This window comes from Drosophila hydei, unplaced genomic scaffold (assembly GCF_003285905.1).
Source record: "Drosophila hydei strain 15085-1641.00,03,60 unplaced genomic scaffold, DhydRS2 tig00000090-arrow-arrow-pilon, whole genome shotgun sequence".
NCBI lineage: Eukaryota > Metazoa > Arthropoda > Insecta > Diptera > Drosophilidae > Drosophila > Drosophila hydei.
The window spans coordinates 1252144-1272884 of NW_022045662.1; the positions used below are offsets into that span (position 1 = coordinate 1252144).

Here is a 20741-nt window from a genome sequence, read left to right on the forward strand (position 1 = left end):
TCTAAAAACTTTTACTCGACTTTATATTCGAATCAAAAAACTTCTGGCTAGAGTTCTGTGATCTGAAGAAGTACTTCAACCTGCTTTGTTTGCCCATCAAAAAAATTCGTTAAACTTCGTTATACAAAACAAGTTTAAATTGAGCCAAAAATTTGGAAATCAAAGAAAGCAAAGGCTGGAGCTTTGGGATTTATGGAAAGTTAAAGCTAAACCAAGTTATTTATCGATACATTTATCGATATACCTAGCACAAATTTTAATGAACTTCATCTAAGGAAAATGTTAGGGGCTATTGCCTAGCCTAGGGCTCTACAAAATGCACAGCTAAGTACTTTGTTGCTTACCTGACGTGCACATACCTGTCATTCTATCCACCTGTCTCCCTCGCACTCTCTCGCTGGCAAAGATGTAAAAAATGTGTAAAAAATGCAAACAAGTTAAAGGCAAGGAAAAAATGTAAATGTGAATGTTAAAGAGTGCAAACGCAGCAGCTGCAAGAGTAAGGGGCAGCTAGATAGAGAGAGAGAGAGAGAGACGGGAATAGAGAATAAGATGCGTCACTTTTAATTTGTTTGCCATGTTAACCCAGAAGGATGCAAGAAGGCGTGGAGCCGAAGAGCCTGTGCCCTACAGCGACAATGTTGTCTGTTGCTGTTGTCGCTGCTGTTGGTGCTGTTGCTGTAGCTGTTGCTGCCGCTGCTAGAAACTTGTCGAGCACTTGTCAAGGGCTCGTCCTTTTCTCGTCCTTGCCGCTTGCCGTCGAGTGTTGCAATTAGCAAATAAAATAAGCAGCTAGCTGCGTGGCTATTGCCAATGCAAAATGCAAGAATGCTTGAGCAGCAGCAGCAGCAGCAGCAGCAACAACAATATTGATGCTGCCGCCGCTGCTGCTGCTGGTGCAGCTGCTGCTTCAGCTTGAGAATGTTGACAGCAACAATGGCCCAGTTAATTGCTAACAAACACGGTGACAGTGCCTCGCAGCTGCACTCAGGTACAGTCACGTCGCATGCAAATTAGTTGCCCAGGTAACCTTGTTAGACAGCAGCAGCAGCAGCAACATCTACTACAACAGCAACAACGTCTGCTGCCACTCAAGCAGTTACTCAGTTACTTGGCTACTCGGCCACTCATACATGGCTGTCTGTAGGCCTTAGCCGCTGAGCGTTACCTAACCTAGTAAGGGCTAAGTGAAAGTTGCCATGAAACAACAATTTTTCATTTGATTAACAATTTTGTTGTTCCTCCGATGAAAGAAAGAAAAAACACAACGAAAATCAATCAATTAAATTGCCCAGCAATCTGGCTGTGAGAAGCGCAGAGAGAGGCAAAGCAAGCCAAACGAAGTGAGCAGGAAAATTCCAAAGTAAACATGCATACTTTGAGCAACTAAAGGCAGCAGTTAAAAGAAGAGCAGTAAAGGATAAACACTGAAAACAAACTAGTTTCTACATAGCTCTGTCTTTTATCTTTGGCTACCATTTCGGGTAATACTTATGAACTTGACTTAATTCTGCTCACAAATTTGATAGACTTAAACGAGAGAGAAGAAAAGCTGAGATATTCAGTGAAAATAGAGCTAAGCCAAGAAGAGAAGCGAAGCGTTTAGTTAAGGATAGAGCACGAAAGAAGCCAGTATGAATAGTCTTGGCCGATGTATTCGAGTAGGATATATAGTAGACATTTCAATGCAGTGATGGTAAAAGGCATAACTTATCCTATAAACTTCTTCCAGCTTCTCTTTATAAATACGAAAACTAAAAACTCGCGAAATTTCAGCTGTTTAGAATCTTCGAACTGGCATTGTTTAGACGCTGAGAAATTGTGATTTTATGCTTAGCTCTATTAGGCAGATGCTTTCAAAATGCAATGGGAATCTTCAGTCTTAATTTTTTTGGGGAGCTAGAAAAATTCGCTCTTGCATAACGAAAATTTGTGAAATTTCATCAAGTTGCTCTCGAGTGCAGCTGCAACTGCAACGGCAACAGGCGGACGGCCAGACGGACAAGCGACGAACAGACCGGAGGGCTAGTAAAGAGAAAAGATAACACAAAGTTCGAGCAAATATTAGAGTAAGCCCCATGAATTTTGGGGCGGCTATACAAACAGCAGCAGAACAACAGGCAAAAACATGCGCATCTCTCGATATGGCAACTAGAAAATTTAAGAGCTCTTGCAGTCTGTTGGGCTATTATTTTCATAGCCAGCTTATGCCCTGCACGCATATAACCGACTCGAATGGGCTGCATAGCCAACAGAGTCTGTCTGCCTGCCGAACTGAATGCAAAGCTAAAACTGATGTTATATCCTGAGTCGATGAGGAATATTAAAATATCTTATATAGCTCTCTATTACCAAACCGACCTCAGCACAAAGTCTTGACTGCTGATTTGATGCGTATTTATTTATTATTTTTATGTAACATTTTCTATATGAATCGCATTCTTTTATAGACATTGATTGATTAATTTCCTGACTTCATAATTTATCGATAGTAATCTAGTATTCATTATTTATTTAATAAATATACATTTTATAATTTTAGATTAAAATTCATCGATGATTTTCAAATCAAGATGAGCATTTCTAAAATGAATCCTTTTTTCAATGTGTATTTAAAATGTATTTAAGCAATATATTCTTCATATTTATAAGACTATTAAAATTTATGGATCATTACTTATTGCGTATTGAAACTCAATCACTGACTATCGATATATACTCTGTCAATTGATCAATTCGTAATATCTGATTTAAATTTTCTTAAATTTTTTAAGACTTTTTATTGTCAGCAATTTATTGATTATATTTCATTGCTCTCTTTTAATATATAACTTTTTGGTTCTACAAGTTATCAAAGATTTCTTATTGTAAATGTTAGCAAAAGATTCATAATCGATAGGCCATATAATGCATATAATTATCGATCAATGCCAACGACCATTGTTTAAGCAAACAATTACCAGCTAAGTTTTATCAAATATTTTAATATAAATTAAATTGTAATAAATTGATCGAAATTAATTGAATTGCTCTAAATCAATCGGAATTCATTTAATTGCGCTAAACTAATCTATTTACTTACAATTTCACAATCGAGCTGACATCTTCCAGCTCTGGTACCAGCACCTCAACTCCAGGGTATCTCCCATGCTTGTGCCATTCGTCCTTTCGCTCGTTCGTATTGCAACATTCTCAATAGTTCGCTTGTTGTTTTGCATGCTACGTTTCGTGTGGTGCATGGCCAACGGGCCACACTGACACTGGCACGCTGCTTGCAACCAAATGTGGCCACTTCCACTTACGCAGATTACAATCTGTTTTTATGGCATACCTGACCGACCACCCCGCACAGCCACTGGGTTTAAGTGCAGGCGTTTCTCCATTTTGCCAGCTTCTTTGCCAGCCAGCTGAAAAATATGTTTAATCATATTGTAGGCACACACACACACTCACACAGACACGGAATATGTATAGGTTTGTGTGTGCGCTGCGCATTATTTATTCCTTTTAATGACGCTTGCGAGTCGACGCGGCGTATACGTCATGCCGCTTCGCACACGTTACGTATACGCAGCATGGCCAAATGATGTCCAACTATTGATGAGCATATTAAGCGCCCACCTCTCTGACTTTGAGAATTCTTCAAATGGAATTCACTTAATGGACAGCAGCCATTAACATATTTCCGTTTAATCAGCTAACCGACAGTCGAAAGGCTTTCACATTAAGTATCAGGTGCTGCTGCTGCTGCTTCTGATATATATTATGCATGCGAAGAGCCTGTTGCCAGACACATTTAGCCAAGAGTTGCATACAATTCAGTTAAATTCATATTATGGAGCATTTTCTTGCTTAAAGCTTGTTTGACAAAAGCTTCTTGAAACGATTTATCAGAGTAAATATATAATGTTAGGCTCCATGCACAAGCCAAATTTATAATAGAGTAGAATCAATTGCTCTTAAGACAACAACTTAAATTTATTTAACGACTAAATGCACTGTAAAAGTCACAATAATTGCTGTGTTTGACCAGCATGAGTTAACTGAACTCTTTAAGGCTTGCTCTGATTATTTTTAGCTCCGTTTATTCGACACTCAAACTACCTGCTTTGTAGAGTACCCAAAATTCTAGTTGAAATATTGAGTGATTGCTCTTAATTATGGCACAGTGGCTGTGCTACTCTGCCTGCTGACAAGTGGAATGCATATTTGATTTTGGCTTAATGTTTATGCCAGCGGCATATACACAGCTTCCATATCATCTGGCTCTCTCGCTCGACTCTCTCTCTCTCTCTTTCTGCCCTTCTGTCTCTCTCGTTTTGCTGGCAAATTGGAAATGCAAACACTTTGAAAATGTCATTAAAATGGCGCGACAAAAGTCATCAGTAATGCAACCAACGGCGTCAACCACTTGCTAACCACTTGCGCGACATTTGATTTGACACTTGAATAGCTATTTGAATCGGCTATTCACATGCCACGCCCACTGCACATAGAGCCCACTACCAACGCTGTCTCTGAGCCAATAGAAATCCGTGATATATATATACAGATTCGCGCTTTCAATTCAATTGCACAATTTGAAAAGTGTTTAGGCAGTTGATTGAAATATATGTATGTATGTATGTGTGTGTGTGTGTGTGTGTGTGTGTGTGTGTGTGTATCCTCTTAGCAATTTAGTTTGGCTTATGCCATCGATTGCCATTGCTGCAGCTGTTCCAGTTGCTTTGCTCGTTGCTGACTTTTTGCATTTGCTGCACAAACGCCAAAGCCGAAATTGCAATCGCATCACTTAAACTTGCACCACCCGCCTACGACCCACTAGGCCTTCTCGCACCACCCATGCCGGCCGCTTTAAAGTTGCTAATTGGACTGGCCAATTTGTTGCTGTCAAGCAATTAGCAAATGGTCACGCCCATCGGCCTTCAAAGATTTTTGCGTTTTTGCTTTTGCCCTCGCATAAGCCGCTGCAATTTGGGGTGGACCAAAACGCAAAACTACAGCACACAACTCGAAGGCATTTGTTGACACGAGCTGTGCGTGTGTGTCAGAATCTACAATGTGGCTTAGTTTGATTGATTGATCGTAAAGGGTAAGCTACAAATGTGTGTATTTATCGATATATATGTATCGACAAGCTTGACTTGACTTGATGTATTCCATCATGGTTAATAAATGATTGATGTAGCTGGCTGACTGAATGACTGTCTGACTGACTGATTGATTGATTGATTGATTAACAGACTAACTAAATACTATGGAATTACTGGCAGATTGACAGAATGGCTGACTTAAAAATTGATTCAGTGACTGAATGATGCACTCACTGATTGAATGACTGACTAGCTAAAAGACGCATTGATTGATTATGTGATTGAGTATATGACTGACTGAGTGATTGACTGATTATGTGACTGAATTTGTACTAAAAAATTGACCGTTTGATTAACTAGCAGCATTAAAGCTAACTCTCAGTACGATTGACAGATTTATTCACTTTCCAGCTGACTAATAGCAAAATGAATACCCAATATTAGTTGACTTTATGGTCTAAATTGAATTCAAATCCAATTAAAAACTGTTAATAAGAAACACTGAATTCGAGACAAGCCAAAATTCCTAAAGTTACATTTGCATAGACAAAAGCACAAACTCTAATCGACTTGACTCGCATTTCCTACGATTTTTGGGCATAATTCACAAAAGGCTACGCCTTGCCAACTACAAAGTGAATTTTGAAGCATTTCCCTTTGTCCTTTTTAGGGTATCCTTTATGGCATATTTGAATTGTCCCATTCGTCTGACTGTCTGTCTGCGTCTCATCAAGATTCGAACGCACGTATTCCGACGCACAGCAATGCTTTACATAAATCTACACATATTGCCACATACAAACACACACACACCACACACTCACACATATATATATAGACCACACATACAGCAACATTGACAAAGGGGCGGCCACATGGACACGTGGTTAGAAGCATGGCTTGTTTTAATCCAAATGCTCTATGCTGCTTCTCAATGTGTGTTTGGTAATTGCATGTGTGTATGTGTGTGTGTCTATATATGTGTGTGTGTGTGTGTGTTGGGTCTGTGCTACTTAAGCACTTAAGCGCATTTTCATACATTTTAAGGCGATTTTGTTTTTAATGCTCATTTGCATTGGATGCGCCCATTTTCTAGATGATACTTCCCCATTTTCTTTTTTTTCGATTTGTTGGTGTCATTTGTTGTGGCTGTTGTCTCCTGTTGATGTTCTTATTGCTTGTTAGCTGCTGCTACTATTGTTACTGCTATTAATGATTGTTATGGTCGATGTTGCTGTTGCCGATGTTGTTGTGGTTTTTTATTGTATTTTGCTATTTTTTTTTATTGTATGCTGCTATTGTTGTTGAGTTAATATCGTAAGTTGCAGCATGTTGTTGATGAATGTATTGTTTGTTGTCTGTTGTGCGTTGTATGCTGTATGTTGTATTGTATTGTGTATTGTGTATGTTGAATGTTGAATGTTGAATGTTGAATGTTAATTGTTGAATGTTAATTGTTGAATGTTAATCGTTGAATGTTAAATATTGAATGTTAAATATTGAATGTTAAATGTTAAATGTTAAAGGTTAAATGTTAAATGTTAAATGTTAAATGTTAAATGTTAAATCTTAAATGTTGAATGTTGAATGTTGAATGTTGTATGTATTTTATTGTTTGCTGTTTGTTTTATGTTGTGTGTTGTACGTTGTATGTTGTGTTTTGTACTGTTGTCATTTCGACTTCCATATATCCAAATAAAATTGTTTTTGTTTCTACTTTAATTATTTAATCAATATTATTTGGCATGCAAGACAAATTTATTTAATTTTCACGAGATATTGTGAATTCAATTCACTTATACTTTAAATAGTTTCTTACTATTCCTTAAAGTCCTCGATATTCTACAAAGATCTTTTTCTAAACATTTTTTAATTTCATTTATTTCATATGGCGCAAGAAACGAACACAAAACAATTATTAATTCATTAGTAAAAACTATAAATTATATTTATAAATATAAAAAAAAAACAATAAAAGCAATAATTTAATGCAGATGATATCAAAGAGAAATATATGAAATGTAAATCAAGAATTGCAAATGAATTGAAATATTGCTATTGAATAAACAAATTTAATAAAAATAATTTTTAATTGATTCTCAAATAAATTAATTAAAATTAAAGCAAAAAAAATAAGCAAAGAAAAATTATACAAACACAGTTTGAGAGACTGAAGCCCCAAAATAATATTGCTGGAGTTTTCGTATGATCTGATTTCTTAGGCTTCACTAGGATAGGTTTCGTAGTCTTTATATTGGGTCAAACAAAAAAATCGAATCGATCTAGATCTTAGACCTTGAGACGCTCTTGTGCATACTGGAGCGCATCGCTGAGTATGCGCCGCTCGAGTTGACGATATTGTAGGACCATAATATCAATTTCAGATGCTTCGTCCTGCTGTTGCAGCGCTTCGAGCTGTTGCTGCTCATCGGCCTCTTTGAGCGTCGCCTCGAGCACGCCGAGCAGCAACTTTAGCCGCTGGTATAGATACTGCCAGGTGCGCGTCTCCAGATCCGTTTCGAGTGCACAATCGATGTGCAGCAGGTCGACAGCACGCTGCAAGTCGTTGCACCAATGCTCCAGCTGCTCCTTGCTCATATTAAAGACGCGCACAAATGCCAACAGCTCGCCAGATATGTGCTCCGGTGCGGGCAGCACGCGCAGCTCCGCTTTGCGCTCAATATTCAGCTCTGCGAGCAGCATGGCACGCTTCTCGGCTAGCGCATCCGTTGGACTGAGACCCAAACGTATGTGCACATAATCTTTCGCGTTCTGCATGTCCAGAAAACTATATTGAAAGAGAAGAGAAAGAATTAGAGTCGACTAAAGAGTTTGGTAGACTCACGAACACCTACCCATGATGCACTAGTCGATCCGCATTCGATCTATCGCCGTAGTAGATAAAGTATTGTTCGCCCGACTTGTATGGCTCCTGGGCTGAGCACTCCATTTGCTGTGCGGCCTGGTCGTAGAACGAAGTGATTTTTCCACAACGATGATTCGCCATATCCCAATAGGGTATCAATGCCGATATTGGTAAATTGTTAACGCCCGACGGCGTCTCTGGCTGCCCATCGGCGCCTACGCCAAAGCCATCCAATTGACTTGGCAGCTCGGCGCCGCCATCAACGCCCAGCACTCGGGGCACCAGATTCTGACGCGTCGTTACCGTTGACACAGCCCAACTGGAAGATGAAAGAGCACAGAAAAGATTAGTTACAATAGCAGATGCCATCACTTAATGCAATATATACAAGTCGTGAGACCACAATCATTTTCGCTCTTTAGCTATTTGCAATTGCTCTTGTGATATACCCTGTAGAACAGTGCTGTATTAGAGCTATGCACATTTCTATTTGAGCAGTTTCTACATTTTAATTGTTGTCAGACTTAGGAAGCTAAAGTTAAGATTAGAGTTCGAATCAGACTTAAAGATTTTTTATATTTTTTTGGAGCATTACAAAAATTTGAATACAATGAAAATGTAGAAAATGTACAGGGTATGGTCTAGTCAAATACACGCTGCGCTTCTTACTTACTGCCACTCGCTCTTCCTTCCCCTCTACTACCAAGCGCCCCCTGCCTGTCTGCTAGTCTCGCTCGCCCTCGCATTGGCTTTTGCGTGGCTTTGGACCACAAAGCAAAGTTTTCCATTTAATTGCGCATAAATTTTTCAATTTAATTATGAAAAGCAGCAACTTGTTTGAAGTGGTTAAAAAAAAAGAAAGAAACAGAGAGAGCGGGAGAGGCATAGAAACAGGAAGAAGAAAAAGACGCTGTAGAAAGGGTTGCCACGGTCAGCGGTGGCGAACGAGTTGTGGTGTTGGGTGGGTCTATTGCATGCTTGGACTGAAAAGCGCACAGAGAGAGAACAACAACAACAACAACAACGCGCGACAAGCACCGGCTAAGCAGCTTTTTGCGGCTTTCAACAACAACAACAACAACAACAAGCGCAAGTACCAAACACACCCCACCACAGGATGGGCTGCCTCTCGCGCCACTTAAGTCTTTAGTGTGTCCTTCCTTTGATCGGGACTTCGCTGCGCCAAAAATTGCCAAATATTCCTGTTCTATAAGTGCATAAAGCTTAACAAAGTTTGTGCTTTATATATATAGTTATAGCACAGATACAAAGTTCGATAACAAAGTTTGCAAGCAAAGCTTGATTGATTGATGAACAATGCATAAGATATCTCAATAGAGAAACCCAAAGTTATATATATATATACGTAGTTTATATAGATATATTTATATGAAGTATCACAAGAATTACTGAGCACAAAGGACAATGAGTGTAAGAACTATATCTCAATTTAATTTGAAAAGTCAGTGGAAAGGTTTTAAGAAACTAAAATAACATAAACGTATCATCATAATAAAAGCTCTTGTCAAAATTTAACAAGCACTTTTAACCATCTCCATGCATATCTCGATTATGTCTCTTTAAACTGTACACGCTCTAAAATCTTATTGATAATCAAAGTTAAAGTTTGACGAGCAGTGTAACACTTTGAGCAGCTAAGTGTTTAGACTTCGTGTGCCTATTAAAAATTTTGAGTGTATAATAAAATTATATTTAAGACTAGCCAAGCGCTCCTTGAGTACTAGTTAAATTTTGTCAGTGCTCGTTAAATATTTGATATTGATGAAATGTCACAGAAGCTGAGCTGACTTTATGTAAATGTAAATTAAAAGTCTCCGGAATGCCACGTCTACTTTTTCGTAAGCCCACACAGATGGGGTAGAAGAAATGCAGCGTTGCCACCTGGCAGCACTTAGGCTTATAGTTTGCTGCAAGATTTGAATAAAAGTGATGTCGTAAGCTTAGCTGTTTATACAATCTTGGCTTATGGCGTGGCCAGACTTTCACATTTTAATGGAAAATTAAAAAGACCGAGCCACGTCAACTAGTTGTCAACTGCAATAGGTGTTGAGGCACGAGGGAGTTATGCTTCTTTTTTGTTTTGTTTCTCACGCCCGTTGACAACTTTAACGCTAACATTGACATTTATCGACTGCAGCAGACAACGACAACAACAACAACAACAACAACAATAGCATTGATAAACTGGAAGAAAACGCTGTAGCTCAACAGCTTGGGCAATAAACTGCCCGCTGGCCAGAAATAGGGTCAAAAGGTGCACGAACAAAAAAATGGCACAAAGCATAACAGAAATAGCAACAACAAAAAAATTAGAAGTAGAAAATGTAGTAAACAGGCTAGCACCGACTGCGTAATTCTCGCTCAAATTAAAAAAAAAATGCAACAAAAATTAAAAAAAAAAATTATTGTTTTATAAAGATTTTTCCCATTTGTTGAATTGGATTTTAGAAGTGCCCAAACACATATTCCATATTCACAGATATTTGTGTCCAACCTTTTTTTAGCTAAGCCTAAGTGTTTATAAATTATGTGAAAGACAAAAAAATAATATCAAGCAAGTTGAACTCACTTGGACGCACTTTGCTAAATCTGTACGCTTCGAATTCACAACTAGTTGCAGCTTAGCAGAAGTAGCACGACAAAGAAGCAAGCCAGCTAGAATATATAGCTATATAGAAGCAAGGCCTTCTGTGGGACTTAACATTTGTAGCTGACGAACGCAACTTTTTCAAATATAACTTTGAAAGCTCGAAAAGTCAACAAAATGCTATTATATTATACATTCATGTATGCATAAATATATTGATATTTGCATATTTGAGCCAAATTTAAAGCTAGCTTTCAGATTAAACAGACGCACGAGCCAATACACCCTGCATAAGCTGCTGGGCCAGTATGCAAAAGAGAGCAAACGGAGTAAGCTTATGTGACTATAAAAACTCCGCAAACTTTTTTAAGGCTGCTGCTGGTGTTGCTGTTGCTGCTGGTGACAGGCCAAGTTCTAAAGTGTTGCCATTGCTGTCAACACACACACGCACACATGCCCCATCAGAGGCTGTCTCTCATGCTCTCTTTGGCTCTCTCGAGCGTCTCCATTTGATTTAATGCATTGCAAAAACAACGAGAAAAATAAAAGCAACGAAAGCAAAAGAAAAACACGCGCTGGATTGCATTTTTAAAGCTGCTCCCAATGTCAGGCGCCTACTCTGCCTGCTTTTTGTTCCGTCTTTTGCTCATTGCATGGACCGCTCTGCTTTTTGCGCCCTCAATTGCTGGCTGGCTGGCTGTGGCATAGCTCCGCTCAGTTCCTATTCGCTTTTGGGATCTTTGTTTAAAACTTTGCTGAATGAAACAATTCGATTGCCATTGACGTCCATCTTCATTATGCATGCAATCTCTGCAGCCAAAAACTTGGCCAAATTGAAACAAGACAGCTTGCATCGATAACTGACCGACTACAATATACCCTAGCTCGAGAAGGACAGCAAAGACCTATATTATTTCGTAGACTTTCCACTTTTTCAAAGAGCAAAACTCTTAGCATTATTTTATTGAAGTCTGGAAATTGCAAAACAAATTTCTTCTCGTCAGCTCTTATAGCCTTTCAGTTATAAGAAAAAATCGATAAACATCGATCTCATTGTTCTTCTCTTGCTCTAGTTTCTCACATAAACAAATTACCCGCTTCAAGCATTTTCAATGCGCATAGAAAAAACCTCAACACAAAACCAAAATAGAAAAAAAATGAGCAAAAGTTGCCAGCTAGGGCTTTATTCTGGTATTCATCCAATTTGAAAGGTGGACAACAACAAAAACAGCAACAAGGGCAGCAAAACATGTCACACAGCGAGCGTTGCCAGACAGCTCAACCGATTCAAGAGGAAATGCGTTTAATGCCCTTTCGCCCAGCAAATTGCAATTGGATCTACGCAGCTATAGAGATGAGCGCGTGACTCAAAAGAAAGTAAAACCTAATGCAAGGCTGCAAAAGTCAAAGACTTATCGATTTAAACCTATACAGGCTCATATATCAGCAAAAGCAAATATCAACTGATCGATTTGTTATCGAAATCGAATAGATATATAGACATTATTCACGTTGCACGCGTGACTTAGGCGACGTTTTTTCTTGTGTGTGCAGTGTCAACGACGTTCCATTCCATTTCGTTCCATATTGAAATATTCTGTGACTGCAACCGACTGAGTTTGTGTTTTCAATTTTTACATCATTTTTGCATTGTGTGCAGTTGTCGCAAAAACTTTTCCGCTTTTCCCTCTCCATCTCTCTCTCTCTCTCTCTCTCTCTCCCTCTCTCTTTCTGTGTCTCTGTCTGCTCTTGTTTTTAGCCAGCATATTGTGTAATGAGTTTCGTAGCAACTTTTCGGCGCTTTGTTTGCTTAACTTTTACGTCAACAATTTAGTTTTGTCATTAGCCTTCAACTTAATTATTCGCTCAGGTATTTTGAGAGTTTTTCTGCCTTAATGAATGACAGAATCAGGCAGAAACTTAAACAATGTTATAAAAGGTATCGAAAATGATGAGATTTTCCAAACGATATATATAAGTTTTGATAACTTTTCATCAGTTCCAATATAAAGTATATAGAACTATATAGTATTTCAACATATCTTATTTAAACTCTATTTTTTATGCATATACTCATTAATATAGAGTAAGACTCTACTCAAGATTTCAATTTATAAGCTAGTCAATAGCTAGAGCTCAAATGCAAAAAAAATTCATCAACTTAAAATTTTATATACATAACAGCTTAGCACTTCTTCTTCTTCCTCGTTTCCCCCTAAATATCTAATATGTCTTCAATATGTAGTCTTTTTAGAGCATTGCAAATCGCGTGACACAAATAAAACAAGCCTTTTAGTAGGTCATCAAAAATCAATCTTATCAATTTCATTAATGTGGGCTACAAGGCTCAAACCACACACACAGGCACGCCATACACATACACACACAGACACATAGTCAACAACTCTCATAAAGCTCATAAATGCACAAATCGGCATTTGCATTAGACTGATTAGAGCTGGGGAAAACAACGAGAGCCTAGGAGTGGGGGCGGGCGCGGATGGAGGGCGAGGACGAGCAGCAGGAAAAGAGAAAGAGTTGCCATTGGAACCAGCCAATTACTCAGTCAAATCAAGGGGGCGTGGCAGGCCTTATATTAGGGCCGGGTATGGGAGGAAGCCCGTGCACGTTAATAATCCAACTGCGAATAATCAGGCTAGCTTTTACGCTGCTTATGCAGACATCAGAGCATACAACGTGGGTGGCTTGGACACAAAGGTTGGGTGTCAAGGGTTTGGCGCTAAATTGAAAATTAATTACGTGAACGGAAATGCGCCTGAAGCCACGGTTTGGCAGCTCAGTCGATAGCCATAGCTAAGTCTATGCGCCGCCCTCACTCAGCTCTCAGCTCTATTGCCATCTCGCTTTCTGCCTTGCAATTTTAATGTTAAAACAGTTTCCGAAGTTTGGACAGCTTGTCTGCCACGTTGTGGCGAATGCTTAAGGCAATTGTGCAGCCGACATAAATAAGCAAGCATTGATTGGCTAGTCTGAAGAGTTAATCAAATTTAATAGCACATAAATCGGTCAAGCTATCGATTGATTGCATTGCTGCAATCGATATGATTATCGATATGATCACAAATGATTAATCAAATGTTTCTAGCTATCGATAATGCGATAATTACAATGCCAGCATTGTTGATTACCCATATTAATGTTATCGATAACGCAATAATAAAATATCATTATTTTCAATTAATTAAAAACACTTAGTAAAAATTTTGTTACAGTTATCGATATTCTAGCATTATCAACTAAAGTTATTTAGTGAAATATTTACAGTTATCAGTAAGACGATAATTTTAATGCATTCTCATCCCTAGACAAATAGAAATAGATATCGATAACTGACATTAACACTTTAAAAACCAAAAATGCTTAATAATAATCGATTATCTACATTTAAGAAATAATAATTGAAGATATCGATGATAATTGTAGAGCCAGCATTGTCGATTATTGATTAATGTACACTTATCGATAGCACAAGATTTGCTATTCAAGCTTCATCGATGATCGATATTTGAACATTCAAGCGAAATTATCGCAAACACAATATTGAACGATATTTCTATAGCTATGCGCAATTATCGATAACATGCTTTTAGCACTTTTAACATTACTTATTGACGATATCTAGGCAAATATTGTAGCTATCGAAAAACGATACATTTTCGATACTTCTTAAGAAATGCCAGTTATAATATATATAAAGAAGCATTCTGAAATGCTCGCATTTGTTTATCGATTATAGACGAAAAGTAGTGTTAAATTGATTACACACACACACACATCCATTCACATACAAACACACACACACAGAGCGATGGTCGCTCGCGCACTGATTGCGTTGCTGCTGCATTCAGAAATGTCATTAATCAATGCAGTCCATCAATCAATGAAAGCCAATCGAAACGCTGACCATGTGCTAACCGGCGCAATAAATCTCTTTTGCAGCATCTGATAACAATGTTTTCCCTCATTCTCTCTCTCTCACTCTCTTTTCTCTTTCGCATCATTTGCAGCAGCTGCTCCAAACGGGCGTCTCTCTCATTGTGGACGACGGCAAATCAACGCCGGAGGCAGCTGCAGCCGTGCCTCGTCGACGTCCAGGCGGTGTAGGAGCAGGCGCTGGAGGAGGAAAACGCAAGCGACGTCCGCAACTGCCGCTGGCCACGATGGGCGCCAACGAGGAGGAGGGCGAACCGAATGGCGCCTATTGGCGCGGCCATGTGGAAGATGCTGGAGCTGGACGTCGCAAACAGTTGCCCATACGCGAGCCAATGGCAGCGCTAGAAAGGGAGCGCGAACGTCAACGATTGCGTGCAACGGAAGCGCCCAACTTAGGCGCCAGCAAAGCCTACCGCAGACCCTACGGCCAGGCCAAGAAACAAGACCAGGAGCAGCAGCAGCAGCAACAGCAACATCCGCCAATTGCTGCCACAAGCAGCAGCAAGACGTCTGTAGATCTGAAGAACATTTTGAAGAACTCGGGCGGCCTTAGCCTGAGTGAGATATTGCAGCAGAAGAATCTGTCGCTCGATGATCTGCTCAAGGGCAAGCAAAACGCGCTGCTGGCGCTGCAGACAACAGCGGTGGCGCCAGCTGTCAGCCAGGAGGCCAAAATCGCCGCAGCAGCTACAGCAGCCAGTCACAACAGCAACAGCAACAGCAACAAGCATAGTGTGCGGCGCATACCCGCTGCCTTTCTGGCGCAGGAAGAGGAGCAGCAGCAACAGCAGCTGGAGGATTCACGAGAGGAACTGTTCAAGCCGAAGCCCAATAAGTTGCCAGCATTGCAGCGTTTAAAGCTATTTGGCAGCTCATCTCGCGAGAGCAGCAGCACTAGGCGCATAAGCAGCAGCAGCACAGCAGCAACAACTGTTGCTGTTAGCTCGACGACAACAACAACAACACGCTTGCCGCTCTACAAAAAACGACAGCAAATGCGTTCCACACTCAAGCCGCATGGACTGTTTAAAGCAACTGCAAGCAGCGCAAGCCCATCAACAACAACAACAACAGCTGCTGCAACAACAACAACTGCAACAGCAGGAACAACAATAGCAGCAACAGAGCAAACTGAGGACGAATTGCTGTTGCTGGAGACAACAACGACAACGGCAGCAACAGCTGCTGCAGCCGATACATCTGAGCAGGAAAACAGCAGCGAATTGCTGACAGCAACACGCTATCGCACACGCAACAGCAACAGCAACAGCAACAGCAGAGAGCAAACAAAGCGATTGCGCGACAATATTATTGGCAGCAACTATGATAGAAATTCCGTGGAGGGCATAGAAGATGTTGAATTGGAGTTGAACGACAACATAGTCAGCACGGCGGCAACATACAACAGCAGCAGCAGCAACAGTAACAACAACAACAACAGCAGCAACAACAGCAGCGAGGAACAGCAAGAGAGCAACGATGAGCTGGAGAACTTTTTCGATGAAGTCGAAAGCAATACGCATCACATACGCTTGCCAGCGCCGACAGCAACAGCGCGACCAACCAAGCAACGCATACGCACACAACAACAACAGCAGCAACAGCAACAACAACAGCAGCAACAACAGCCGCTGCTGCTCATCGATGATGTGGACGATCGCACAGATCTGCTCGAATTGATCGAGGATCGACGTTCGGGCAATCGTTTGTTCAAAGTGCTCGAGCAACGGAACATGACGCTGGAGGAGCTGATCGAGCATCGTAAGCGTGGCTCCAGTCAGCTGCACTTGTCCACAATACTCAGCTCGGGCAGCGAGCAATCGCGCTATTATCCTGGCCAGAAGGTGGTGCTGCAGGATAATATGGATATTGTGACGGCGTTTGAGAATTTTCCGCATTTCAATTTGATCGATTTGAAGAGCGTGAAACCGGATGAGATTAAGACGGATTCGCAGGGCTCCAGCTATTTCACATCGATTATCGATATTGAGCCGACTAATGATAACGATAATGGTGATGATGGTGCCGGCGATAACATCGATAACAATCGCAATCGAGGTATAACTGCACTGCGGCTGCGACGTCAACGTCAGCGCCAGCGCGAGCAGCGCCGACGACAGCTGCTGCAGTGAGCGTGTGCTGACGCGCGCGTATTTGGCGCCTGCTGAGCTGTTGCCATTTATCGATTTATTATGCTTTACATTATCTATTTACTTATCGTTGTTGTTTTTTTGTTTGTTTTTGATTTGTCTGCTGTTGTTGTTGTTGTTGTTGATCGGGAAGGCACACAAACACACACATACACAGCAGTGCGGCAGCAGCTCAGCACGCCAAATGCACAGACGTAAGTAATCGCTGGGAATGTTGGGCATATTTGCCGTATGATTTATGTTGTCGATATTCTCGATGCATCGTTATCGATCAGTTTGCTTGTCAACAAATACATATATTTATTGAAGAATTGCGAATTGCATATCGCCATTTCGCATACAACACTCGATTTATCGATCCTAAGCTATCGATAAATAGCACCAGACATGTGATATATCACAACTGGCTTAAAAACAATAATCTTTTGAGCTTAAATCCTCAACCACTTTTCTTTAATGTTAGATCCGCTCAATTATCGATAACACATACATTGATTAAGAGCTGCTTGCAGCATTTAATAAGTTGCTTTTTTACTTTGCTTGCCAATGATCGATAATTTTAAAATCAGAGATCGATTGTTATCGAGAACGAGTTGTTTTATTCAGCAAAGCTTAAGTTCTCTTATCGATAACATGTCGATAACCGATATAATTGTGCATCGATAGTGATCGATAACATATATTTTGATGACACAATACAAATATGCCATCACACCTGGTACTAAAGCACACAAGCCACAGCTCGCTGTTAACGCCGCACAACAAACCAAAAAACCAAAACTTTTTACACTCCAAACACGATTAATCAAATCCATTTCTCTCGCTCTGTCTCTCTCTTTCTTTCTCTCTCTATCTCTAGGACCCGCCTATGCCCAAACCTCCCTATCAGCCACACCCACAGCACAGCAACAGCAGCAACAGCCGCGCGGCGAAAAGTCGCTCGGTTTCTTTCCGTCATGGAAAACATTGGCGCTCGCCTCGCTGTCCACGGCTCGAGCTGGCGCCACCAATGCAGATGATAAACGAAATGCGTACTATTTGCCACCGCCACGCCTACTGCTGGACAGCAACGCAGGCAGCTCACAGGAGCAGGACGACAGCAGCAACAGCAATAGCATGGACATAGATCTAAGCGTAAATGCATTCGGCAGCTCGAACAGTGGAAACGTGAGCAAACTGGCGCCCAGTGAGGACAACAGCGATGTCATCGATACCATTGAGAATGAGGTGGCGCGAGCACACGATTTGCTTGACTTGGAGCTATCCGGACACGGCTTCCATCGTAGTCCCGCAGCAGCTGCGACAACAATGTCGCAACAGCACTTGAGCAGCCTGTATGCGAGCATGCCAGCCGGCATTAGATCGGCGCTTGTGGCCAGTGCGGCCATTGTGCTGACGTCGCTGGCAACGCTGATGGTGATCTTTGTGGTGTGCCGCTGGAAGCAGCATCGCAAACGCAAGTCGAGCTACCTGAAGACCTACAATGCGATGAAGAGCAAGCTGCCACAATTGGCGCAAACGGCGAATGCTTCGCGTCGCTCATCGCTGCGACAGCATATGGAGGAGCTGGTCATCACCAGCAGCAGCAGCGGCGGCAGCAACAATAGCGGCGATATCTGTCACAAGGCGCAAAATGCTGCACTGGGCATTGCCACAGTGTCATGCAACACGCCCGTGCACCATCAATATCAGCAACAGCCACACTCACATCAGTTGCAGCGCCAGAGCTCGTTGCTATTCAGCCGCGAGGGCTGTTCCGTGTCGACAGCAGCAACGTCTGCTGCTGCTGCTGCGGCTGCGGCTGCGGCTGCAACAACAGCAACATCTGGTGCTGCGGCCGCAGCAACAACAGCAACAGCAACTGCAACAGCTGCTGGGCGTGGCGTCAATTCGCTGGCATTAACTCTGCGCAGCACACATCAGAAACTTAATACCATGGACCCCAATTCGCCCGAGGTGCAGGAATATCTTTTCGACACGTTGCGCAAATCATTCGATAATTAATTTAGCACTAGGCTCTAGTTAAAATACACTCACACCCTAGAGAACCTTTGATGGTATTCGCTCCGTTTAGGCCAAGTTTTATATAAACTATAAATATATATATATATATATATATACATGAACATTATCTAAATATACACGGAAAATATGCTAGTTTATCATCTTAAGAGAAATGGAATTTTTTTTTTGTGTGTGGTTGCATTAGGAATAGAAGAAGAAAAAGAAAAAGTCGTTGCGTATGGCCCATATGACACTGTCCTACAAATTGTTAAGCTTAAAAGCTAGGTAAAAGAGTAGAGAGGGGAGAGAAAGGGGGAGATTGGAAGAGGGGGGTTAGAGAGGAAGAATGAGGTAAAGAGAGAACGAAAGGGAAAGGGAGAGAGGAAGGAAGAGCGAAAGGCAGAGACAGCAAAAAGATAGAAAGAGAGGGAGAGAGAGGCAGAAAAAGAGACGGACATAGAGGGAGAGGAAAAACGAGTAAAAAGGGAGAGATAGCGAGAGAGACAGAGCGAGAGAGAGAGAGAGAGAAAGCAAAAAGCTAAGTAAAAAACGATCCACTCAAGAAACAAAATAAGAAAGCAACTAAGCAACGCACAAAACTAAGTGAGAAGCAAAGTAAAAGTAGCAGGGCAAAATGAGAAGGAATGAGCAAAGTAAGAAGCAAACCGCGAAGCAAAAAGAAACTACATAGAAAGCCAATAAGAAAATGTTCACTGTAGTGGAAGGTAAAGCAAGAAGCGAGGGGAGAAGCGAGAGAGGGGAAATAACAACAGCTAAAATAGAGGAGTTGTAGAAACTACTTGTTCAAGCGCAGTGAAAAGCGAAGCGAGAAAACAAATAGTGAGAGAGAAAGAGAGAGATAAACGAAAACAACAGAAAGCGAAACTAACTTTAAGAAAAATGATAGCAAAATAAGTCTGCTCAATTTCAACTTACGCTACATGTCGCTTCTTTCGCCTTAAAGGGCAGATCCAAACAATAAGAGAGAAGCATGGAAATAGAGGAGATTTGCTCCCCGAAAAGGAAAAATAACTTGAACGGATGAAAGCTAAAATCGTTCAGTAAAAGCAATTTGTAGGCCTGTGTCATGTCAAGCTTAAGCACGTACTTAAAAATAGTATTTAAATCTTAGACACTAACTACAACTCAAACTACAGCTAACCTAAAGAAAAAATAAAACAATTATAAAAAAATACATATATAAAAAAGTAAACGTGAAACTAGAAAATGCAAAACTTCTAAAACTTGAGATAAGTGATTTAATAAAAAATAAAATACAAATTGCGTTTCAGGGGCACAAACAAAATTTGAAATGGGTTCCGTTAGAGCACAAACAGAGAGATACAGAGAGCGAAAGAGAGAGAGAGGGCCAGCAAATGAGGTTATGTTACACCAAAATAAATAACGGAACAAATTATGCAAAAATCAGTTAGAAATTTAAAAAAAAATGTTTGAGGACAATAAATTTTTCAATCGATACGAATCACAACAAACTCAACCAAATTTATTGCTCTACAACAACAACAACAATGCTATAGCCAACACCCCTTTGTGCACACCCCTGGATATAATGACAAGTTGCCCAACACTGGCATATTAGAATAACTGCAAAAAAGAAAGAAACAAATATGAATTGAATAAAAGAAAATTCTAAAACGTTGAAACGATTTCAATTTTTTGTGCCCACAAAATACGAGAAATCTAACTAAATTTATATATATATATGTATCTCTAAATAGATATATGTCTAAATATATATATAAAAAAGATACATAAATTTATGCATGTAAATAAGTTACAATTTGTTTTTCTCTTTTTGTTATTTATCTTTCTTTTATTTTTTGTGGAAAATAAAATGTAGTAAAAAAAATATTTGGAAAATTGTGAAATTGATTTTTCGATCAGGAAATATTGAACAAGTTGTCACATGAAATATTGGAATGAAACAGTTGACAGCAGGTTGTCATGTACATGAAATGTTAGAAATGAAACAATTAGGTCATGCTGACCTGAAACGATCGGAAATGTAGTAAGCCAAAGCTGGAAATGGAACAGTCATATATATA

At 40.4% G+C, this 20741-nt stretch overlaps 1 protein-coding gene across 1 annotated transcript in view; it reads left to right on the forward strand.

Annotated features, from left to right (window-relative positions):
* Window positions 1-18809, forward strand: part of LOC111592996 (serine-rich adhesin for platelets) — a 63787-nt gene extending 44978 nt beyond the window's left edge. The window contains exons 2-4 of the mRNA XM_030223049.1: window positions 14599-15597; window positions 15655-16579; window positions 17531-18809. Of these exons, the coding sequence (XP_030078909.1) occupies window positions 14599-15597; window positions 15655-16579; window positions 17531-18675 (3069 nt within the window). The 3' untranslated portion in view covers window positions 18676-18809. The remainder of the gene's footprint in view (window positions 1-14598; window positions 15598-15654; window positions 16580-17530) is intronic.
* Window positions 18810-20741: the final 1932 nt, after the last annotated feature.